The sequence below is a fragment of the Scomber japonicus genome, chromosome 6, assembly GCF_027409825.1.
Source record: "Scomber japonicus isolate fScoJap1 chromosome 6, fScoJap1.pri, whole genome shotgun sequence".
In the NCBI taxonomy this organism is placed as follows: Eukaryota; Metazoa; Chordata; class Actinopteri; order Scombriformes; family Scombridae; genus Scomber; species Scomber japonicus.
In genome coordinates, this window is record NC_070583.1 from 6,593,661 (window position 1) to 6,619,670 (window position 26,010).

Genomic DNA, 26,010 nt, shown 5'->3' on the forward strand with positions numbered 1-26,010 from the left:
ACAGTGCAGTACAGATATGAAATTTAACTGAATTTAAATGGTGTTTTAATTCTTGAGAGCTACTGTAAATGAAAGCGGTGTGTGTGGGGGGGAAAAGGAGACTCAGGATGTGGGTGTCAGTAAAGGTAACCCCAGGCTTTTATTTTGTTGATAGCAGGGTGGAGGTTTATGTTCTCACTGAATAATGAGTCACGTTACTCCGTGATGGCACAATAGATGCAGGATGTCTGATTGAATAATCAATGGAAATAACATTCCATATCGCAGAAGATTAATCATCTGAGTTTTCAAAATGTCACACACAAGCTCAAAGGGAGATATTAACTTTATTTGTTTTACTTTGAATAACTAAAAAAAAAGATCTACAAATTATATGAAATGAAAAAGAGCTGAGTGTGAGAAGCTTTGCTGCATCAGCAAATGTTTAATATTTTACCTATTACATAATTTAAGTGATTAGTTTCCCATCATTTTATTATCAATTATTAATTAGCAATACTTGTCAAACTAGTATTTCCAAGGTGCATAAAAAGAATAAATGCTGAAATCATCTGATAGACTTTGTGGTCATGTCTAGTGGTTCAGTTTAGCAACAAGAAGGAAATGAAAAGGTCAAAATACTATCTTTTATGGATGCTGAGAATAATCTATTACTTCCACTTTATATAGCTCATAAAACATTTTGACTGCACCCATTGGTCCATCACTCAATCCAGTTTAATTTAGCACTGTTTCATGCATCACATAACTCAGCACAGAGGTGAGGTAACTGCACAAATCACTATTTTTCCTCTTTAACATATACTGTAGGGAGTCTATCAGTAAGATACAGGCTCAGTTTGTGGGCAACACAGTCATTATGCATCGCAAAAATGTGTTATGTGTAATTATGTCTAATTGCAAACGATTGGAAATCATTTAACCACATGCGAGTTTAATACTGAATCATATCACGTAGACTGTCTAACCTCTGTCTTCACCTCCTTTGGCTTTCACTTCAAAGCTCACACCATTGTTCATATTAATATTGTGTTTGTTATGATTTGCTATTGTGTTTTTTTAGGCCATGCTGCAATGCACTTAGTTTATGTTATAAAGTAAAAAAAACTGTGTGTGTGTGTGTGTGTGTGTGTGTGTGTGTGTGTGTGTGTGTGTGTGTGTGTGTGTGTGTGTGTGTGTGTGTGTGTGTGTGTGTGTGTGTGTGTGTGGTGCGTGATGTATAGGTCGCAGCAGTGTTGTGTTGCGTGGGCGTGTTGCTCACTGCCTTGTCTGTTTCTCTTCCTGTCTCTGTGAGTCGAGCAGTTATCAGAGGACCTCTCTATGGTTGGAAAACTTTGCTGCTTTCACATCTCCGTGGGCGAGAACAAGCAAATGTGGTTTTCTCACAATAAATGCGTTTAAGGGAGATAGATTGACTCTGCTCACGTGTTAATTAGGTGACAAAAATTGTTGGTTGTTGTTGACATTCACAGTATACATAAGCGCACCCTGTTAACTAATGTAAAGAAGAAGTTGATTTTAAAGTAGAAAATTATGAAAATGATGTGTGAGGGGTTTTTTTTACGACCAGTGAACGGATGCAGCAGCTCCAAGAGAAACAACCTAAACCGGTGCTTTTTATTATTTTTAGTTGAGAAAAAGCAGTGCAGCTCTCAACAGTTTCTCTCTCTCTCTCTCTCTCTCTCTCCCTCTCCCTCTCTCTTTCTCTCTCTCTCTCTCCCTCTCTCTCTCTCTCTCTCTCTCTCTATCTCTCTCCCCTCTCTCTCTCTCTCCCTCTCTTGCGTCTACTTTGAGTGCTGATGAGGAAAATTCATCATCAAGGGACATTTTCCTACAAAAGAGCTTTTATTCAGTCAGCTCTCAGCCCACACTGTTCTGGAAGGCCACAGGTGTGGATTCATGAAGAGTTGTTGGGACTGTCAGCAGACAGAGAAGCAGCTGTGGAGCAGTTGTTTTATCATGGGGAAGCAAGGAGTGGAAACCATCACAGTTTGACAAATGTCAAAATGCGTGGAGCTTTTTTAAGTGCAATTCTGATGTTTAAAGCTGCAACGAACAAGCGATGAATCCACCCATTACTTTAATGAGTATTCAGTTAGTAGTCGGGTTTACAAAATTTCAGCAAATTATGAAAAATGCACAATTCCAAGATTATAATTTGAATATGATGACATTTTCAATTTTCATTTTCATTTGTTAAACTAATAACGGAAAAACAAAGATATTCAGTTTACACTATCATAGAAGACGAAAAAGAAGAAACTATAGACATTTGAAAAGCTGTAACCTCAAAAACAAAGGTTTTCATTTTTGACTTTAAACTGATCATTATCAAAACTGGTGCACATTTTTTCTTCCAATCGATTTGATGGTATTTTTTATGGTGTATGGTTCATTCTTAAATTTAAAAATTCACATGGTTGGTCTTTAATTAGCAAATTCCAGTTTTCCGGTTTAAATTGGACTACATATATTGAATACATAATAAATGATATAAAAAAAATATAAGAGATAAAATAATTTAGTATTCCTCTTTCACATGAGTATCCCTGACAGTGGGGAGAAGACTTTAAAGCTTAATTAAACGTTTCTGTTTGAACATTTTATTAACATACAATATAATTCAACAACTGACTGAGGGAGCTTATAAAATCATGGAAAAGGCCCTGATACAAATAAAGTTTTAAAGTGTTTTTTAGTTCTTGGAGGAGCTAAGCTAGGCTAAGCATGTGACATCTCACACTGAACTCACATCAATATGATATTGATCTTTTCATCTAAATGTGGGTTTGATGGCAAATTAGTTTAAACCCCCAAGTGAGTGACAGACTTTAAACAGTGTTAAAGAGGCTTTGTCACACTAACACAGAATGCCAGTCCACCAACATGAAGGCTACAAACAGATCTTGTGATCAACTGCATGTATCGACAAATTATTGGCAAGCAAGAGTAGTGGTTTCAGTATATATTATTATTATTATTATAGTAAAGTTATAATATATTACTTGTTATTTGTAGGTTACTGTGCAATGTTTTTTCTGGTCCGGCCCACTTGAGATCACATTGGGCTGTATGTGGCCCTTGAACTAAAATGAGTTTAACCCCACTGAGACACAGCATTTGACCAACAGTCTAACAACAAACTAAAAAATGTATCAATCAAAGACGTCTGCCGAGCAGGTTCTGAACAGCAACCAAAATCTAATCCACTGACTACTGCTCAGCTTACATTAAAGTCACCAGCATATTGAGGTCTGAAAGTGAAAGAAGTTGCAGTGTCATCATGAAGACTCAGGGAGTGGTGAGTAGCTGGCCTTTGAGGCTTTAGCGAGGCAGCTTTCTGTTCCCACCAGACCTAACTGTTTGCTGCTCTGCTTTGATCAACAAACCTCAGGCCAGCCTGTGTTACCATCATCTTTCTGAACACATTAGGCTTCATTTCTTTCATGTTTCATACTGAAATTTCCACGCTACCCAAAAAAAGCTCCTCGTCTGTGTTTACACGGGATCCTCCTCGAGTTCCAACTAGCCTCTAATCGACTTGTTTGACTCGGCTCGGGGCTCGCCTGCTGAAACAACATCACCCCAGCTATGAAAAGGCAAGGAGAGGCAGCAGAGGAAGAAGGACATGTGGACTGTCACAAGGAATCCAAATACATAGGTTTTGTCCTTTATGTTTTTCTCTTGCACAGTACAAAAAAGAAAGAGAGAGAAAAGTCTGTATATAGTCCAATAGGGATGGGAATCTCTCTGCACCTCAGGATTCGATTAAAATCTGATTCAAACGGCTACGAATCAATTCTAAAACGATTATTGATGCATCTCAATGCATTACATCCTCATTTTCTTTCTTACTGCACGCCTAATTTTCATCAATTGATACAAGAAGTCAGAGTAATATGAACTCTGTTTTTTATTTAGAAAGTACTCAATATTCAACATGCATATTAGTGTTAGCTGAGAGATGGCGTTGAAAGTTAAACTTCACGATGGCCTCACAGAAGTCATTATTTAGTTCTCCTATAAAAAAAATGCTGCAGTCACTTCTTTTTTATAAGATGAACTACAGATGAACTCTCACGTGTGAGTCCCAAGACTGTCCAGCTGCTGCGCTGCTCTCACTGTTTGGTTCCGCCTTTGTCGTCCGTCAACATCAAGTTATTAACTAACGTTTAAATAATCAATCCTTGACTTTTGTTAATCGATGCAGAGTCGTCCACGTCCGCATCACGATGCATCGTATAACTGAGAAATTTCCCCACTCCTATAATTCAAAGTGTGAAGCCAGGTTTTAAGCCCCATTCGGATGGGATTGACATTGCTTTGGGAGGTAGAGAATGAAATGTTCACTTTGCTCCATGTTGGTCATTTAACTCATTGTTCCAGACTGGACTTTAACCAGTAATCTAACACATAGATATGGAACAAATATTGATATTCAGTGTAAACATATTATTATCTCTGGTGTAAAAATGTAAGAAAAAAAGACAGAAAACCCTCAAACCCATTCAATATTTTGCATTTTTACTTAAAATGACTAAAAAGAATACTACATTATCAAAATTGTACATTTTCTGGGGATTGACTAATTGATTAATCAATTTATCATGGCAGCTCTACTCACTATCACGGTTGTCCACTAATAGTTATCTTTACATCCAGTGGAACATTTGCACACAGGAGCTCTACTTTCTTGGTAGTTGTTTTTGTGTCTGTGGTTTCTGTGTTGGTTAACAAAAAACATTTATAGCTTTCTCACTAGTCACATTTTACACACTATAGCTGATGAAAAGATGTAGGACAAGCTGCTATTCATGTGAAAAACAACTGCAATACAAGGAGAAACAACAGGAGAAATACACACTGTTATTACTGGGATGGAGGTTTAAAAAAAAGACAGAAGTGCTTCAGACTGGATTAAAATCACATAAAGCAGCAATGTAATCCATTGAAACATGGAGAGAAGAATACAATGAATCATGTCTCTGTATCAGAAAAAGCAGAATCATATCTGAGAGTAACAATGAACCAAATTGTAGTTCATTTTTATTAATTAGATCATTTTTAATAGTCTTCCGGAGCAAGATGAGGTTTAAAAAAAGTATTACAGAAAAACAACAATCTTAAAATAAATGCAGCCCAGTTCTTGAATGTGTCACGTTGAGTAGAGTATTTCCCCCTGTGTGGTTTTCTGTATATTTACATCATTTCTACCTTCAGTTGAGCAAACACAAAAAGGCACAGAGAATGAAGAAACTACGTGAAAATGTGATGTATTAATTGCATCATTGATCCTTAGATGAATTATTAATTGAGGCAAGTTATGCAATCTCTCATGTCACTGTGTGATAAAGTAATCTACATTTAATTATATTCAATAACTGCTTATGCCACATTTAGTCTAGGCCTTTCACAATAATTACCACTTATTGTACCATAACATAATATTCAACATCATCAGGTCTATATATGGACTTATCATATGATACATGGTCATGACCTTGATCATTTTTTGACATCAGTATTGCCACACTTCACATTAGCTATTATGCTAATTATATTATCATTATATTAGTGGTATAAAATGATGTTCAAATGACAATAATATTGTTTATCGCGATTATTTCTGAGAAAATATATCGTCCAACAAAAGTAGTAATCGTGACAGGCCTAGGCTTAGTCTCTCATACCTCGATATAAAAACACTCCAGCTCAGTGACATTGTTGCTCATACATGGCCTGGATTTTGAAGCTTTACACATCTTCTCCTTCATCAGCTGCTCATACACAGAATTTCTTCTGTATTTTAGGGGAACTGTCTTGCAACATGAGCCTGTGCTTCAGCTGTAACTCAAAACAACTCTCAATACGATTCTGCAGAATTCTGTAACACGCACAGCAGACTCTGACATGATAGACAGTCATACAGTTCTTGAAGCAAAGAAGCATCTGCACACTAAGACACCATTGCTGCCACCACCACACGTGAGGGTCTTACTGTGGAATGCGGTGTTTGCTTTCACAGCAGACATGGTAGGGGCTGTGCAAGCCACAAGAATCCAGTTATGACTCATCAATGTATCAAGCATTGTCCCAGATCTCACTGAATATCATACTGAAAATCAAGTGGATTTTTTTTAACCCATATGACCTCATATTTGTCTGACAGAGCAATGCTTTCTGCCTTACTGCTGATTGTTGTCTTTCTTAAAGTGAAATCATAAATTAATGCTAGAGAGAGAAGTCTTCTTGGTGGAGTTCCTTGTGTCTCCCCAGATGATTGCTCACAATTTTTCTCGGAAACATGTAAATGGAGCCTCTTGTACAAACATGGACTTCTGCTTTTGGACAACATTTGTGTAACTTCTTGGAGCTTTAGTATTGGTTTTGGAGTTGTTTTCAGACTAATGTGTATGAATATAAGTATTCTTGAGAAGTTTCCTATGATCGTGGTATGATAAGACACAAGCAACTGTTCACAGTGGGTATGATTATACTATTGGTTGTCTAATGTCTGACGAACTGTGTTATTATTTGTGTTAGATGATACGCCGATGACTCTGTCTCATTTGTTTGTTGTTCATCTGATCCAACCAGAAATGGAAACAATGTGACGTCATGTGTGGCAGACGCTTCTTCTTAAGAACAATTAAGCAGTCGGCGGGTGTTTATGTCATCAAATGTTCCAGATGGCAATAGGTTGACTCACTAATGCTTCATAAGAATAAAAAAACAGACTAGATGTAGATGAGTAGAAATGTATTATCGTCAATGATTTACAGGATGCTTAAAATGCCTTTAAATATGTATCTTAAAGCCCCTGAAACCTATTTTCTCTATTAGTTTCTTACTGTGGGAGAGTTTTCTGCCCGAGTTTGTAGTTTTGGTTGAATCACATGACAGATTTTTGTATTTGTGGTTTCTTTTTGCGGGCAGTGCTCTGTTAGAATCAAGTGACATCAAGTGCAACCAATCAATGTTTGGCAACATTTGAATTACCAGTCCACTGTTTATCAAATCCGACCAAAGCACACCAACACTGTCCACCTTAAATGAGCATTGTCATGTTGATATCTTCGAGGCTACATAACACATTGCTGTTATAGTAGTTTAAAATATATATTAATGAATCACTTTTAGGCCATCACTCTACCTATTTTCCTAGTTTACAGAGCTGCTGGTAGAGTGTTTGTTTGTTTACTCCACTGCAGAAGCTCAGTCCCAAAAATGAGCATTGGACAAACATCAGTGTGATAAGGACTACCTAAATAGACCATCTTTGGAAAAAATGTATTTGATGCATTTGGATTTTTTAGTTTGGCTCATGATCCATCTGCTAACTTAGAAGATACAGGATTTATGACCTATACTGCAGCCAGCCACCAGGGGGCAATCCATAGTATTTTGGCTTCACTTTTGGGGAGCTGTCATGTCGTCCATATTTGTATACAGTTAATGGATTTAGCAGTCACCAGCCACTGGACTCACTGAAGTCATGTGCTACAGAGATGGAACCTGGGAAATCCAATAACAAATAATGTATCAGGATGAAGCAAACATTTAACTTCATCTCCCAAATTCCCACTCAGTTTATTATATGTAACGGCTCAGACCTATGAGCAGGATATAGAGGGGGAACATGAACAAAACCTTTTATGTGTTTATTATTTCAAAAATGGAGTCAATTTCTATTAAATATATATTCTCAATTACATCATTTGTTTAGTAATCATTTATTGGAGGGACAACTTCATGTTTCTCAGATGTTGAGGGGGACTTGTCGCCCCAATGGTATCTGTACCCATATATTAGCGAATTTTTGTGTTTGAATCTCAACAAATAATAAGTAAGAATGTTTTTTTTCCAAACTTAACTTTACTTCAGACATGTTTCAATATATATAACAATACAATACAGAACAATTAACTTGTTAAAATACCTCAGTGAAAATTTCCAGAATCTATTAACTGTAAATGTAAGGTTGTACACTGGAGCACGACTGGCTTCAAATGAGGTGTGATGTTGCAGATACATGTTAAACTGGGATTTAAGTTGAGCACAGTGAAACTTTCCTCATCTTTCCTTAGATGAATGACAAACTCTGCACACTCTGCACGCTCAAACATCACAGTGAAACAACAAGAACAACACATTTTTGAGTGGAGAGGGGACTTGATGCTTTGAAACTAAGCTTTCAGGGCCTTTAAGGTCACTCCTTTCGCAATAACTTTTCCCATCCTGTGCAGCCCATTTCCTGTTGAGCTGAATGTTTGTCATGACAAACAAGGAACCGGGAAAAAAATTGTTCTCCTCTGTTGACTAATGAATTGTGACGCATATTTCAAAGGCCACATTTATCAATGCCTTTTTTTAGTAGGGTCTAATACGTATTATCTACATAATGCAGTAATATTTCTTACTGTAGTTTAGGAAAGAAACACATGCAGTCACCCTTAAGCTGTATGGAGGGCAGTCTGTATTTTTCATTTCATTTGGAATCTAAACAGTTTAAAATAGTCGTATTAAATAGAATATCTGACATTCGACTGCTTTACACACTGATGACAAGCAGTGACAAGTTAAGTGATGTGTGGCTCATACAGCCCACTTCTCCTTTCCAGCACTTTGTCATGGTTGTTAAAGGCCACAGATAAAGTACTGTCATTAACATTAAATGTAACCCAGGTGTTAATATGCGGCAAAGCTTTCCTCTATGTTCCTCATATTTGACTTGGTTTACTGTTTGCTGATATGCTCTTGTAAATGTCTTTGTGTGTGTGTGTGTGTGTGTGTGTATGGTGTGTGTATGTGTGTGTGTGTAGGCGTATGTTAAAGTGGTTTCAGTCCCTTCCTTAAACAGCTTCCTTCAGCCGCTTTGTCTCGGTCTCTCTTCCTTGTTTCGGATTCTCTTACATATGTATACGGCTTTATGTAGGTCTGCACCTGTGGGACAAAGCAGCTTCATACTAACAGCCACCGAGACAGCCGTACACTGACTGATGTCTCTGGCTGCCTCTGCCTCTGCTGTGGTCAGATGAACTGCTGCTGCTTACTGAGTTGTGTTAAAAGTTAGGGTTTGTATTTTTTTTACATGACAAGAATATATAAGACAGGAGTCCACAACATACTCAAGTAGCTGAAAACAACTGCCTTCTGCTAGAAATAGATTGTTGTGAGCCGTGAGACTCAATTACAGTAAATTTAGGGTATTGTGAAACCAAAACAATGAGCTAAAAGAGGCTAAACTAGGCTGTAGATCTCCTCATACATTTGAAATGGTCACATGACTCATTTTAAAATAAAAGATATATATAGGTGGAGTCTTAAAGTATTATTGTCACATAAAATCAAAGAAGAGAATATATAAAAAATAGCCAATAGTTAAAGGGGCAGTGTGGACAGTTTAGTGGCATCTAGTATAATGTACTTGGCAGAAATGAATTTAGAATATTCATAAGTATGTTTTAATCAGTGTGTCATCCCATGAAAATAACAATGTGTTTTTGTTACCTTAGATCACAAACTATTTATAGTTTAAACTATTTATACTATAAAGGGCCGTGTGCCTGCAGGTTTTTGTTTCAACCAACCAAGAGCACACAATTCGACCAATCAGTTGTCTGAAGACTGAGATCAGTTGATTGAATGAGTCAAGCCTGATGTGCTCCTGTCATGTTTTTTACGAGTTTGCTTGGAGGTCAGGGATGGTGGGAGGTGTACTCAGTTGGTTGCAATGTGCAGCCTCACCACTAGATGCCACTAAATTCTACACACTGCACCTTTAAAATGATAAATATAGACTATGAATACACAGTATTAGCTGACGTTGCTTCAGTCCAGTATACTGTAGCTTATCAGCAGTGGTATTCAAATGCTAATACAGTCACCATTCAGTCAATGCGTACGCAAACACCATCACCTCTCCCATCACACAGGAACAACTCATCTCATGGCTCGCTGAGGGGGCTGCTCGCTATACCCCCAGAGATGGAAAACCACATTAACATGCACACGTTCTTATCTTCTGGGCGGCGGCTAATTAGATTCTTTCGCTCTAATATGAATCATCTGATCTGCCGTTGCTTCTCCTTCTTATCAGTCCAGCCTCCAGGTGTTGCTGAGGAAAACGACGGAGGCGTGAATGGATACATTTCCATCTTCTCTTTCTTGCTTGTTTCTTTTAAACTGGTGTTTGATCTCCGTGGATGATTCAAACTTGCGTAAAGGCCGTGGTAAATATAAAATTGAGCGGAAACCTTGTTTGTGCCGTGAAACCAGCAGCTGAATATCTTTCTCTAGTTATTTCAGCTTTCATATCACACTCTGTCGGTGTATTCTGTAAAATATTCCTGTTAGGCTTTCTGTACATGACTGTGCCACCACTTTCTTCAGCGATCCAGTCGGAGAAAAGCAGATAGTAAACAGATGATGATCAGCAGAACACAGCATATACATTCATACACATGACTCACTGCTTCACAAGTAACTGGAAGTCTATAGTTATGGTTAGAAGGAGTCACCCCTCTGTGGTTTGTTCACACTTACTCTTATGAAAGGAATTGATGTTAAATGTCTTCCCACACATGCTGAGTATCATCATCTTCCACGTTGGCTTAGAGGTAACTGGCAGTTGTGACATGGACGTACAATTACTCACTGCTGCGCTCAACTATTGAGATCAAAAAGCAGGGGTGAAAAGAATTCTGAAATATATCAGAGTTAGGTGAAAGTGCTGTTACCTCCAACGAGGTGCGTTTTATTGGAAAACGAAACTGGCGCACGCTGTAAAGAAGTATTAAACATTGTGGCAATCCAGCTGTTAGTCATTGAGATGTTTCACCATGCTTGGTCTAACACAGGTGTATTTTTCACTTTCTTTTTTTCTTTTTAACGTTAATTTAAATAAGTACATTTGCATAAAGATAGTTGAAATCGTATCACTGGTTATATATCATATATCTAACTGTTGATCTATCTCATTTTCAAAGTGATTAAATAGTGTAATTGGGTTAAAGTTTGGGTTGTTTTTCTTTTTTTTGCTTGTGTATGTGCATTTGTTTCTTGAGTTTGATGTTTTTTATGGACCATATTTAGATATATTGCTGTAAGAGAAATGAAAACTCAATAAAAATAAAATAAAATATTAAAAAACAAGTCAAAATCATAGTATTAATAATTGCTCCACTTACATGTGTGTGCTCCAGCTCTTGGTGTGTACTGTATGTGTATATATATATGTTTGTTTTTTTTTACTGGTTAACTGGGACAGCAAAGTGGAGTGGAATTATGGTTAATGTTATTAATTACGTCTGTGCTTTTCTACTATTAAAAGATCTGAGGCTTTTGGCTCATATCACCCACTCTAGTATTAAGAGTAATTTGATAATAAACTGAAAAAATAATAACATACAACTTCTGGGGTTTTTTTCAGTTTAATTTAAATAGAAAAACGTCAAAGTCAATATTCTTATATTAACCATCATCAATTAATGCTGCTTTAAAATGAATTCTACCTACATTTGCAGTCTTCTCACAAATGTAATGTAAAATGTAATTGTGCATTAAAAATTGAAATCCAGCAAAGTAAAAAAAAAAATAGAAAAGTAATCAGTCTAAACTTATCAAAATAAAAGCATAACTAATATCAACAAATGTTTAGATTCCAAAAGCTTCTTACAGTAGCAATGAGGTCGAATCTAGTTTGTTTCTTGCACCGCTGCCAGATGCAGTGTTCTCTTAGCTCTAACTAGTGAGAGAAGAAGCTTGTTTCCATTTCACATCGTGATGTTTTTCTGTCTGAATCGATGGCTGCTGAATTTCTGTTTAGAGATTCATTTCAGCCAGTCAAACCAGGAAAAATCTGAATAATTCACCAGTCTTCCTTTTTCCCAGTGTCACCTCCACTGGCAGCTCTGCTCAGTCGACAACTTCTAGCCTTCTTCGTGTTTTCTCCCCTCTCTTGCTTTAAAGCCATTATTTGCATCTCTTAACTTTTAGAGTGTCACTTTCCACATATGCATGGATCCAGAACACTTCTCCTTTTATTTCCCATCTGCTGCCAGAAAACTCCTGAGTATAAAAACTACTGTATAGAAGAACAAGATCAATGTGTTTCCAGGGCTGCTCAACTCATTTGGCCAACTTCTCTGGGTTTCTCATCGCTGTGTTGTGCTCACTGTTCACACACTTTTAACTGTGCACATTTCACAGTATGAATGAGCGACGTGATGAACATTCTCTGTGTTGTTGAGGGACCTAATTCGTTTTTTTCTTCTTCTTTCTCCTGCTCTTTTACAGGCTGAAGGCTTTGGTATCAACAGGAGGTCGGAGTGTGCAAGCAGCATGTGACTGGTAAGTTTAAAACAACAAATGTGTTTACAGTACACACACACACACACACATACACACACACACACACACACACACACATACACACACACACACACACACACACACACACACACACACACACATCACAAGTCAGGGAGATGATAATATGTTATACTGCCCTCTGCTGGCAAAAGAAGAGCATCCTAATTAGTTGTCCTTTTTGGGATCAGGCTTGTTTTTTAACTTAGATCAAATGCAAATGATTATCCCAAGTGAATAAAAAAAAATACTTTAGAACCTGGAGATGAAATGTGTGGATGTTTATTTTTTATGTAAAATTCCTCCTCTCATCAGATTGGAAGCTCAGATTTATAAATGTGTGTGTACAAGAAACCAGTGCTGTTCACTAATTGTACACAATGTAAGGCTTATCACTGCTCATAAATGAAGCCTGATGTAAATGAAGGCATTTTCCACCAGTGGCTCCTCCAAATGACTGCAGGCCAAATAAGATGTTTTGAATTTAGAGTCAGGAGTTTGCTCATTCAGAATTGCTGCCGTCATTAACGGGAGGCAGAACTGTTATCGGCAAACAAGCAGACAAACCAGAAAGTTTTAAAGTATTAAAATGATTAATTATAAAGGAGCTGCCATCATACAACTGAAGTCTCACCCATTTCCTCTCTTAAGGTTTTACTCATACCATAAGTGGATTAACATGAATTTGGTATAATAAGAGTTGAAAACACAAGAAGATGAAGCTCAGCAAATATTGTAAACTGTGACTTTTGCTTCATTCTGTTCACATTGGTCCTCAGGCTGTTCTCCCACGTTGATGACCCATTCCTGGATGACCCTCTGCCCAGGGAGTTTGTTCTCTACCTGCGACCCAGCGGGCCGCTGCAGAACCAGCTCTCCCACTTCTGGCAACAGAGTCGGGTCACATGCGGCAAAAACAAAGCCCACAACATTTTCCCGCACATCACCCTCTGCCAGTTCTTCATGGTGAGTCGGAGGGCTTGAACTGTACCGCGACTGAACTTTCATAAAGGCTGGCATGATTAAAGTTTACAAAAGTGTCTAACTCTTTGACCCTTCTTAAATCAGTGTGCAGACCACAAAGCGGAAGCTCTGTGCGAGGCTCTCCAGGCCAGCGTGCAGCAGTGGCGGGGTCGCTTTCCCACACCGCTGCCCCTGGAGCTCTACACATCCTCCAACTTTATCGGTCTTTTCGTAGAGGAGCAGGTGGCTGATGTCCTCAAGCAGTTTGCAGCCGACTTCGCCACAGAGGCCGCCAGGAAGGCAGGTAGGATAAAGGAAACACTGTATATGGATCTTGACTGACTTATATACACATCAGTGGCCTCATATTCACCATGAAATGTGTGGGGACCAATTTTCTTTTCCAGCAGTGGTAGTAACTGATTGGCAGTCATGTCGGGTTATTGAAGCGCTCACTCAACCTGTCACTGTAACTGTTTTTAAACGCAGGCGGAAAATGAGTGTGACTGGCAAACGGTGTGTTGGGCAACTGAGTGTCAAATCAGATTAGAGCCGTGCTGTCAGTGCTAATGCTATGTCGTATGTCTGCTTCACGGTTAAGAGGCCGATTAGTGTGTGTGATGTGTGATGTGTGATGTGTGGAATGTCAAGGCTTGTCGTTTTTTAATTTTAGACTTCAGTTCGCCCTGTGTAGATTCACCTCAGTCCATTCAGTGAACCCTTAGTCCTACTCCACCTCCACCTCAGTCCAACTTGTTGCACATATTTTTAATGCAGTTTTAGAAGAATCTGTGTTCAATTTTCTGTCTCATGTGTCATCCAGAGGTCCACGTTGAGCCTCACAAGAAGCAGCTCCATGTGACTCTGGCCTACAACTTCCCCTCCGATCACCTCCCCTCACTGGAGAAACTGGCCAAGGGCATTGAAGTCAAGCTTGGCTGTGATTGGCTGGCCGTCCTCTTCTCCAGGGACATTCGTTTTGCAAACCATGAGGTAATCTATTATTCATGCTTACACTGCATCTTACAAGGTCACATATATCTCTTTACCAGCAGCATAAGAACGTGCCGACACACTTGCTAGTGAGTGATGGTGCTGACAGTTTTGTTTTAAATGCCAACGCCTGTGTCCGTATGTGTCCCATATGTAGACTCTGCGGGTGATGTACCCCTACATGCCTCAAAATGAAGATGAGCTGGAGCTGGTTCCTGGTGATTTTGTCTTCATGTCTCCGATGGATCAGAGCAGTACCAGTGAGGGCTGGGTGAATGGGACCTCGCTCGCCACCGGGCTGTCTGGCCTGCTGCCCGAGAACTATGTCAGCCTGGCTGATGAGTCTGACACCTGGGTCTTCCACGGGTGAGCAGAGCACCCATACTGGCACAAGATGACCCAAACAGATAAAAATGCTAAATATAGATATAATATAAATAAATGTATAAATAAGAGTCAGTGAGACATGACAGTTATACACAGTTCATTATTTCACAGTTGTCAGTGCGTTCAACACTTTGGTCTGGAGTTGGACAGATGCTGGGCAGATTACTATGAAATTGAGTTTAGAACATTTTCGTGTCTTTGACCTTTTTTAATGCAACCACTGGGCCAGAATTTGCCTTTGTACACAAGAAATATCAGAAGGTCATTGGATTGTCATGAGGATTTTTGGAGCACAGTAATGCCTTTTAGAGGATGGCAGTCTTGAGTTGAATGTCAATCAACAAACATACATGTCATCTCTCATCCTCTGTCTCATCTATGCCAACAGCATATAACAAGCAAAATGTGGCAAACCCCTGCCTTAGATTTTTAGGTTCAGGTTTATTTACAACAGAGTGGAGAGAATCTCTTGAGCTTCAGCCTCTCTACAAGCAGAGGTCAGTGCTCTCAGAATAGGACACAGTTGTATGGTTTATTTACAACATTCATATATTCAAAGATATAACATATCAGACTTTTTAAGAGATAGAGTAATGAATTCCTGGTCTTACTGTTTTCACAGTCCATCAAGCATTTAACAAGATGAAGAAAGACTTCCATTGTCTGACATGGAGAGAAATGACAAAATAAGCACTAAACATATTTTAAATGTAAATGTAAAAATAAAGATGAGAAAAAGGGAAATACCATGACATGTGTATGTGGAAAGATTCCAAACATCTTTTTCATCAAATGGTTTCCATTCTCCTGTCTTCTTCTGGGACACTTAGTTTACCTCTCAAAGTGAATGTTTGTATGTATTTCAAGCCTGTGCAATGCAGCGTATCCTTTTGCCTGGACATCATTATTTTTCTCAGTTTAGGGCAATAAGACAAAAACATTTCACACAAAAGCATTTTATTAAAAGTTCTCATTAAATACCTTGAGAAACTTTTGAAACAAACACACATTAAAGGAAGAAAAGTAACCTTGAGACTCCAGAAATATTTTCATTATATGTATTTAGTTTAACAGAAGTCTTCATCATCTAGTTATAATGAAGCAGCCCTAACTTGTTTCCTTGAACTAGATATAAACCAGTTACACAATGAATTAATTTTATTCAACATTGTATAATTTGGTGATACTGTCCCTCTAGCACCACCTCCTGGACAAACTAGAATTTGTAACTTCTGGAAATTGTTTTTACTCAATGAATCAGCTTTTCTCAACTGCCAAGAGAAAGAAATTATGTAACTTGTACTTTATACCTGCTCTCTGTTCTCCTGGACACCACAGCTCCCATTCATTCTTCAGCTGCGGACCCTCTGACAAGACCAGCAAGGAGAGAGGGATGTTTGACGGCCTGCTGGACAGCCGACGCCCCGATAACACCAGTCCTGGAGACACACCTACCCTCAGTCTCATCTGTCATCCAATGCAGGTAGATTTGTGTATCTTTAAATGAAAATGTAACATATACACACATTTTTCAAAAAGCCCTGTGACTTACTGATGCTTTTTTATCTCCAGCAGGTCCTGCGGATGAGTGGCAGTCACTCTCGGCAGCCCAAGCGAACGCTTTTTGTGTGTCGGCACGGTGAGAGGATGGATGTGGTCTTTGGCAAACACTGGCTGTCCCTCTGCTCAGACAGTAAAGGTGAGCGCTGCGACGAGCTCGTGTCAGCTTTGTTTTAAATCAAAAGGTTATCGAAATGAATTTAATGAATGGAGTATGGTGGGATTAGACTAGAATCTTCTCTTGGAAATGTTTTTACAGGTAGATATGTACGCTCCAATCTGAACATGCCTCCCAGTTTGCCGATGTGGGGAGGACAGAGAGATTACGACATGGACGCTCCCATCACTGTGACTGGATGCACACAGGCACGACTAGTGGGTATGTCACCAATGCCGTTAGATTGAAATAATGCATTTGGACTGGTGTCTAATTAAAGAACAGCCCTGTATTATGTTCATGAAATACATGTGTGCTACTTATGTGTTTGTCCAGGTGAGGCCCTGTCAGAAAGCAACACAGTGTTAGATTTTGTGTACTGCTCTCCCTCTCTGCGATGTGTTCAGACAGCACAGAACATACTGAGAGGTAAGAACAGTCTCTCTGGGAAAATATGACCAAAATATATATGTATGTATATGTATATATAAATATGTATTATACTGTACTTTGACTTTGACTTTTAAGGTGAGCTCTAATCAGCTTTGTGTGTGTGTGTGTGTGTGTGTGTGTGTGTGTGTGTGTGTGTGTGTGTGTGTGTGTGAGAGCAGGTATGCAGCAAGAAGGTAAGCTGAAGGTGCGAGTGGAACCGGGGCTCTTTGAATGGACCAAATGGGTTTCGGGGAGCTCCCTGCCTGCATGGATACCTCCTGCTGACTTGGCTGCAGCCCATTTTAGTGTGGACACAACGTACAGGTGATGCAAACACACATCAATCGATTGTATGTAATATGAGTAATTAGTAATGTAAATGTAATTATCATCTGCAAAATGTCTCATCACCAGTGATCCCTGGATGTTTGAGTACATGAAAAACAAAAACATTTTAAACTATTTTATTAAAAATGACTGTGTCATGAATGTTGTGTCATGGCTCAAATTTGTTGTGGAGTAGTGGAAGCTGAGTGGAGTAGTGGAAGCATTATTTAACTACAGAACTACAGACCTGTGTATTACTCATGCTCGGTTATTTCAGGATTTTTCTATCTAGCTCCAAGCTTACTTAACTTAATTTGGGGTGCTATTCAGCAAGGTAAAACAAGTCTACAAATACTCCCACACAAACTAATATGAATAAGTGATGCACTTAATAACTGTTAAAGTCAGGCTAATCCTTCTGCCAAAGCAGAGTGCAGATAGTAATGCAGATAATTGTCATTTATTCATCTGTCCTAAACAGGTCGAGTTCTATACCTAGAGTGTGTGGCAATTATTAACTGACATTATTATCATGGCAGCCAAGGTGATTCTACTAATCTATAAAGTATTGCTCTATATTACTTGCTACTTTATAGTTAAGTCTTGTCCCTGCCAGGATCCTGTAGGATTGATGACTTAGTTATTCCAGTGATCCAATTGGTCTGTGATTTAGACTGTTGGCAGGTATTGATCTGATCCTCTGAAGTAAATCTGCTCCAGAGCAGGTCAGCAGTATAACAGGTTACCATGGTAATCCAAAATATAGCTGACTAATAGGGTATTTTCACCACAGTATTTCTTAGAGTCGACTAAGAACCTTTTTAGGAACTTAAAGGCACCAACTCTGCATTTTGAGGAACATGTAAATGAAATGTAGTTCCTGATGCTAAAAGTCCCCGGTCCAAGGGAAGTTTTACTGTATCAGTATCTTTTTCCAAAGATACAGGAAGATTTAGGGGCAGGGTTTGCATGGCTGACTCTCACTGATTGGTTGATTGCATTAGCCTTGATCATTCATTAAACAGTATGCTAGTATTTATATTAAGACAAGGGCAGACATTTGTAATTATTTGTTAATATTAAAAGTAAAGCCTGGCTTTGTTGTTTGCTTAAAGAAACAGAAAAGGGACTTTGAGTTACTAGCAGATAAGTTCCTCTGGTTCGATCATTCCTGGGACGTTTTGGTGAAAAAGCGGCCTAACCTACTAATCTGACTTTGTGATCAAGGCCCCTGATCATTGACTGTAGGTTTTTTTCATTATATTTGCTTTTTGAACTCATTATCTGTTTTGTTTTCTTGTGTTGGAATTTGAACATATGAGTATAAAGTTTACATGTACTACCTGCAGCTGTGGTTGTGTGGTTGTTCTTGTGTTGCGTGCTGCCAAATTTGATCGTATTCACTGATATAAAACAAAAACAATCGCAGAACCCTTCAATGGCACACAAGGGAACTGAACTTTTTTGCTGAGATATCAAGAACAGCTAAAAGTGGCGACAAACTGGCATTAAACATCACTAACTGGCATTTATCTCCATACAGACCTCTGATCCCAATCAGCAAGCTCACTGTGTCTGAATCCTATGAGAACTACATGAGTCGGAGCTACCAAGTGACCAAAGATATCATGTCAGACTGCAAAAACACTGGTATGAGACACTCCTTGGAGTCTGGTAGAAGTTGTTGAGTTTGCGTAGGTGAAGTTTTTTTTACGTGCTCATGTGTTTATCTTCTGCTGATGTTGCATCCTGCCTGGGTTTCCACTCTCTGTAGGAAACAACGTGCTGATTGTAGCCCACGCTTCTTCCTTAGAGGCCTGCACACGCCAGCTGCAGGGCCGCAGCCCACAGAGCGCCAAGGACTTCATCCAAGTGGTCCGAAAGGTCTGCTCACTGCATATCTGTGTTTTTGATGTGGTTCATCTGATTAGCTTTTTGTTTTTTTCATACATCCCACTCCTCTGTGTGTCCATCATTACTTCCATCTGGTCTCCCTCCCTCTCTTCATGCTCATTGTGGTACAAAAAACTTCTGCGTACATGTAAAAACACACTGAAGAACAGAGTGAAGAACCAAGATGTTCAAGTGTTAAAAAAGGTTTTTGTTTTTTTATTAGACACCTGACCAATAGAGTGACACGCTGAGTGAAGTCTGCTTTTTAGTTCTCACTACAACTGTGTGCTCCAGATCCTGCCTACAGCTTTAAAAAGACCAAATGATCTGTCTATTCAAACAAATATAAATAACCTAGACTTAGACAATATTTAAAAGTAGTAAATTATCATTGTAGTGGTGATTTGTCCTTAACTTGAAAATTAAAAAATGAAGGAAAATTAATAAATAAACTGAAAATCAAATGTCCACAGAGGCACCTATAAGGACACAGGGGAAAATGTCCATTGTCCAGGCAAGCATTAAGTTTCTTTTGGTTTATTTTACCATTTACTGCAAGCAAACAGATAAAGAACAATGCTGGCTGCTGCCTCTCTTACCCTGGTAAAAAAAAAACATCAACCCTTCCCAGTGCAGGCTGGTCCTATACCTACCTAACTATAGAAAATGACTCACCTCTGTGCTCCAAGCTGCCCAATATCTTCAAAACAAAAGCATTAACCAGTACTCAAATTAATGATACTAATATTGTAATCCAACTAGTTCAGCTATATTCTTCAAAACAAACAACAACAAAAAAAAAAATTAACCCAACAAATAAAAGCTTTAACAATCATCATATTCAAATGTTGAAACACTTTTTTAACAACAGTTACATTCACCTATATAAAACACAATGATGTCATCAGGAAATGAAAGCTGCTCTACAAAAGATACTGTCCAATAACTATAAAGCTTCAACTTGAACCTTTTTTTCTTATTAATTCCTCTGTTTGGTCCTCAGATCCCGTACCTGGGCTTCTGCTCCTGCGAGGAGCAGGGAGACACAGGGGTGTGGCAGTTAGTGGACCCTCCCATCCTCCCCCTCACACATGGACCAAACCACACCTTTGACTGGAGGGAGACACTTCTGCAAGAATGACATCTGCCTGACCGCCCCCCCCCCCCCCCCCCACACCCCTACCCCGACCTGATAATACTGTACTCCCCACAGACTGCAGTAACAAGCTTCAGACCAGTGGCCCCAAATACTGGAACTTTTCCCTTTCACTGTCTCGCAGCGATAGTCAAAGAAGCTCTCTGTCTGAACTTGAGGAGCTGGTGAATGGTTGGTGAACTGATTCCATCCCGCTGATGCTGCTTTCAACAATAATTTAGCCACCTTTTTTTCTTTTTCTTTTTTTTTGCAAGCGTGAGGGAGTTCACTCGTGCAATGAGAGTTTTCACTGGAAATCCAGTAGATGGATCATGTGTATTTATTGTCACCCCAGTCTCAGGTAGTTTTGTGAAATTAGCATGGTTTGCTCTGCTGCTGTGAATGATTAGTAAGAAAAAAGAAAAAATTTTTTCCCAACATGCAAGTATTTCATGGAATAAGCAGGTCTACAGTAGTAGCGTGACACTGACGTAATGCCATTGAAAGCAAATGTGTGGAAGTTGTAGAGTTGAGATGTCTTTACTTTCAGCTTGGATGACTCAGGTTCTGTTTCTAGCTCGTCAGTGAAGGTCTGAGTTCCCTGAATACACAGAAAGCTAGTTTATATTTGTTCTACATATATTTTAAAACTAAACAAAAGTTGGTTTACTCACCTCATTTTAACCATTAGCTGTGTGTGCAAATCACTCATTCACTCATTCATCATGATCAGCAGTAAGTTGAGTTTTCCAACACTTATGAATCATCATGAGTTGTGTCATCACTAACAGGTGTTGTATCGCACAACTTCAGTTTAGGCATGTATTCAATAATGGAACTGCTAGCAGCAGGTTGTGTACAGTACCAGCCATGGAGCAGGAATTTGTAAAACCAAAAAAATATGTTAAGTACTTAAACATGATTTCTGTCACAGCCTTTGAGTGTTACAATTTTTTTTTCTTTTTAATCCCTAATGTTTTAAGCTACATTAGCGATGTAGCTACAGCTAAGTCATTAGATGTTATATACACATGCTAACATGTCTACATTAGCAGCATTAGCAGCTAACCATGCTAGTGTTTGTGTTTGGTTTAGCTTGTGTGCCAGCATGCAAATATTCAAAACGTGTTAACATGCTACCATTAGCACAAACGTAAATATAGTGGGATAGGCAGTAAATAGAGAGTGATTTAAGCTCAGTGCTATGAGCTTTCAGCTTATATAACAAGCTAAAATGTTAAATGTTAGCATTCAGCATGTAAGCGTGTTAATATGGATAAATCATGTTAACTGTTCCTCTGGTGCCTCTGTCCTAATGGTAAAAATCTAATAACCAAGTTGTCTAAATATTGTTCATCTATACAAGTTGGTTCTTTAGTGTATAATGCACATTACATGCATTATTAGTCTTACTTTTAAACATGTGTGACTAAATGTTTTGCATAGCTAATTCGTGATCACAGTATCTAATTTGCATTTGAGAATTCATGCTCCTTTCACAAAATATTTTGAGACTGAGGAGGATTTATACAGAGTGTTACAGACCTAGCAGCATTTCCACTTCATCATACAGGTGACAAGGTTTGACTGTGAGCTCACCTTAAGTCACAGGGCTCATAACCAGATAAAAAAATGATTGTTTTAAAGGCAATGGCATCACTTGTCCTGCTTCAGTGGCTGAGGGAATCAAGTCTTCACATCAGGGCCTTTTCCCAATACTAAATACATTATGTGGCCCCCATATGTAGCATACTAAGTACTACAGTGTCTTCTACTTTTCATTTATTATATTTAAGAATGAAACAGCCGCATCTATGACAGCACAAACTGCACTATTGACAATCACACAGTAGCTTATTGATTCCGGTCCAGCAGCATTTTTTGTGTGCATTTTTGTTGTATGTAGTTTAAGAGTTCTAAGTAATCATATTTTGAAAAAAAGTCTTCCGGTTGCATTTATATTTATTTATAAACCTTTCTTTCAGATGTTAGAAGCAAAAATATTGAAAAAAGAGAATCATCACTTTTAGCAGCATGCAAGATTTTATCCTCTGTATCTCAGGTGTTAACTGCATTTAAAACATACGTATATGCAGATTTGGAAACTGTTCCATTGATGGGGTTACTGTGTTGTTGTGAGTGCCTCTTAGAAATTAAAGTGATATGTCCTGATAATGATAACTGTAATGACTGCCCACTATGTAACAGCTACAGAAGAAGATGTCATGGTGTGAACTTCATCAGGTGGAAACAACAATGGAAAGTTTGCTTAGTCTGATACTTGACACACATCACACATATTTATTAAGACATCATACTAGTTGCACGTTTTGATCTGTTCATTGTAAGGCAGTTCTCAGCCAGTAGAGCCTCATTCATGAATCTCTCTGTTCTAGGTAAAGCACTTCACTCACAGAAGTTACAAATCAAAGCTAAATGATGAAACACAAGCTGTGTCCCATTTCATGGCTGACCTCTTAGGAGCTACACATTCTAGGACCAAATATGTCATGAGGTAAGGCTTGACCTGAGATCTCATGGTGACACATGATCCGTTTACACTATACCATTAACAAACTTCACATGGCAGATATTCAAAGGTACAATATACCACACTCAGCCCCACTAGATATCAGCAAACAACTATTTCCTATGCTAAGATATAGTGGAGTAATGGCGTCCTGAGCAGTGAATGAAGTCATACTGCATCTGTGTGCGTTGTAATCCAAGTTTCTCCAATCTTTGTTTTAATAGCTGGTCTGGCTGCATGTGCATATTAGTGCATGTGAGCTTGCATGTTAGTGCCTGTGAGTCCCCTGTATCATCCTTGCATCCGCTGGGGTCACAAAGTTTATCATACAGCTAAATGGTACAGTATATTATTCTGAAAATACTTGGATTGTGATCCATATTTAATCAGCACTGCCTAGTTTGATAGTTAAATCTGAGTTTCGTGAGCTGTTGGTTTAGGGGCCGCTTTTTTTTCCAGAGCTTTATCGAGTAAACAATGTGCACATTTGTTTTGGTGTGAGATTCTAGTTCTAGTGCGACATCTAGTGGGGCTGACTGTGTATATTGCACCTTTAAAGAGTAACTTAATACCAGACTGAAAAGTAGCACTTCACTGCCACTCTGGTAGAAAGCTTCAACATTAATGTTATGGTATACTGTGGAGTACATAAGAAAGCTGAAAAGTTTAAACCACCTCAACTTCTCTCAAGATTTTGTTTTAATTTAGACTTTTTTAGACTTTCTTTTCTTTTGGGTATATCGAGTGAGGTTAACTTTGGGAGAGAATTGAGTTCATGATCTTAGTATTTTTAAAATGCTGGATACAGCACCCAGGTTCAGCCCAGGAGCCTTCAGTCCTCTGAAAGATTCAGCTTTCCTTGTAGGTTGCATCCTTTGAAGGAGGTAGCCCGAGGAATGGAACAGAGCTCGTCTATCTCCCAAATAGCACTGACTGAATGCTTTATCCTGGACACACAGACTATTAGATCCATAATCTTGCAGTGTTTCACATTTGCTCAACTATTACACTCATGCAGCTTTAAAATAAAATGATGAGTAGACAGAGGCTAGAGAGAAACAAACAGTATGTGAATCCATAATAAATCACATACTGTTCTGTGTTAAAACTTTTATGCATCTGCTACTTGCATCAACCCATAGTGAGCGAGGCAGGGTCAGGCTAAGGCTGTGTTTACACATAGCTTTTTTCTTCTTAGAGAAACTGCCAGGGGAATGTTTTATGGGAACAGGCTGCTCAGTTTTGCTCAACAATTATTCTCCCGAGGATTTTCCCAGCTGTTGTTGCTGTGGGTGGTCAGCCCTGCCAAAAACTCCAATCATTTTACGGGAATTAATAATTTGACATTTGTGTGTGATTATTTATTTCTACTGAGTTAGCAGAGAAGATCGATATCACTGTCATTTGCATGCTAAATATGGAGCTAGAGCTTGAAGGCGGTTAGCTTAGCATAAAGACTAGAAGCAGTGGGAAACAGCTAGCTTGGCTCTGTCCAGAGTCTAAAACTGCCTACCAAAAACTAGTTTTTTATTTAATTTTACTAATCAACACATTGTATATTGTTTCTTTAATCTGTACACTGATCGGCCAAGATAACAAACAAGGTACAACGCATTGATAAGCGTAATTTAGAGGTGGAGGTAGGCACGTTTTTGAGCATTGTAGTTTTGGCTAGCTGTTTCCCCATGTTCCCAGTCTTTAGACTGACTGCCTCCCAGCTCTAACTTATTAGATAACACACAGACATGACTTTTAAATCAGACTTTTTTTCACGTTAAAGGTGCAGAGTGTAGCATTGAGGGATATCCAGCAGAAAGGACATGGCAGAAATGGAATATAATAGTAATGAGTAGGTTTTAATTAGGTCTGAAAATAAGAATAGTTGAGTTTTTGTTACTTTAGAGTTAACAATTTATATCTACATAAGGAGCAGGTCCTCTTCCACAGAGGCTACCATGTTACACTGCCATGTTTCTACAGTAGCCCAGAATGGACAAACAAAACCCTGGCTCTGGTGTGTGGCCACCAAAGGGTCTCCAACATGCTTGTAGAGAAGGGGTATTCAATTAGTTGCAATCTGCAACCTCACTGCTAGATGCCATTAAATCATACACACTGGTCCTTTAAAGAAGGATTGGCTGTCAGGAAATTAAAAACTTCACATGAACACACTCTTACTCCGTTAACTGTTAAATCTTCACCGGTAAACACTTGCCTTTGAGGAACTTGATTTTTTTCAGGGGAAAAAATCTATGTATGCCTCATGAAAACATAATAATTACGTTTGATGTCCAGAGACATTACAAATTTGGTTAAAGTCAATGTAATACATCTAGTGAAAACAGCAATTTAAACAAGAACAACTATTTTTACATCCCACTGTTTCCTTGATCTACAAGCCATCATCATTATATTGTTGACTCTAATGACATATCTGTGTTGTAAATACTTTGTTGACACATGGAGGCAATGAGGCAGGCGTTGGAATGAAATGCAGTGCTACTACAGAAATGTGAAAGGCTATATCTTTTTTAAAATTAAATTAAATTTTCATCACAGAATGTACTGGAACAGCAGAGTTTGATAAAAAAGTGTGTGCTTCTACAAAGAGAGTGAAACACCAGAAGAAGAGAGCCTTGTGTATGAAAAGTGTGTGTAAAGAAACAGGAAGAAGAAGCCATGTTGTTCCTACATCCTTTATTTATTGTCTGAACGTATCACCAAACATATATAACAATTAATTTAAAGTTGTCTGTTTTGAAAAATATATTGATTTATAATTTAAAATGGTTTGGAGGCTTCATGTGACATTTATTTTAGTTTTGAATGTTTTCTGTTCTTTTGTTTTCATAGCATTGAGTTATAGAAAGAAGCTGTTGTTTTTAAGCAGTTCTAATATTTTCTATTTTGGAGTACTCTGCAGGCTCGAGAGGGAGAGTAACGTGTATTATTCAATATGTGGTGACATTTGTCATTTGCAGTTTGGTTTTGTTCTGATCGAAACATGAAATAAAAACATAGATTTTCTCCATAGCAATAACATTATATAAGTGCAGGTGTGCACAGTTACTGCTTATCTGTTTGGTTTGCACATGTGCTGCAAATGCTGTAAAAGAGTACACATCAAATAAAAGTCTACATCCCTATTCCTGTTTAATTTTGTGAGTGTATCTACAATAAATGTTTTAACATAGAATTACAGTTACAGTCAAGCATGTTGAAAAGTTGATCCATCATCCAGGCAAACAGGGATGTTGATTCCAA

General features: G+C 38.5%; 1 protein-coding gene across 1 annotated transcript in view; it reads left to right on the forward strand.

Moving 5' to 3' along the window:
- Positions 1-21,007, forward strand: part of ubash3bb (ubiquitin associated and SH3 domain containing Bb) — a 43,793-nt gene extending 22,786 nt beyond the window's left edge. The window contains exons 2-14 of the mRNA XM_053320597.1: positions 12,298-12,351; positions 13,149-13,335; positions 13,438-13,636; positions 14,156-14,325; positions 14,483-14,691; positions 16,051-16,195; positions 16,285-16,411; positions 16,532-16,651; positions 16,766-16,858; positions 17,041-17,185; positions 18,732-18,838; positions 18,963-19,072; positions 20,085-21,007. Of these exons, the coding sequence (XP_053176572.1) occupies positions 12,298-12,351; positions 13,149-13,335; positions 13,438-13,636; positions 14,156-14,325; positions 14,483-14,691; positions 16,051-16,195; positions 16,285-16,411; positions 16,532-16,651; positions 16,766-16,858; positions 17,041-17,185; positions 18,732-18,838; positions 18,963-19,072; positions 20,085-20,222 (1,804 nt within the window). The 3' untranslated portion in view covers positions 20,223-21,007. The remainder of the gene's footprint in view (positions 1-12,297; positions 12,352-13,148; positions 13,336-13,437; positions 13,637-14,155; positions 14,326-14,482; positions 14,692-16,050; positions 16,196-16,284; positions 16,412-16,531; positions 16,652-16,765; positions 16,859-17,040; positions 17,186-18,731; positions 18,839-18,962; positions 19,073-20,084) is intronic.
- The last annotated feature ends 5,003 nt before the right edge of the window (positions 21,008-26,010 follow it).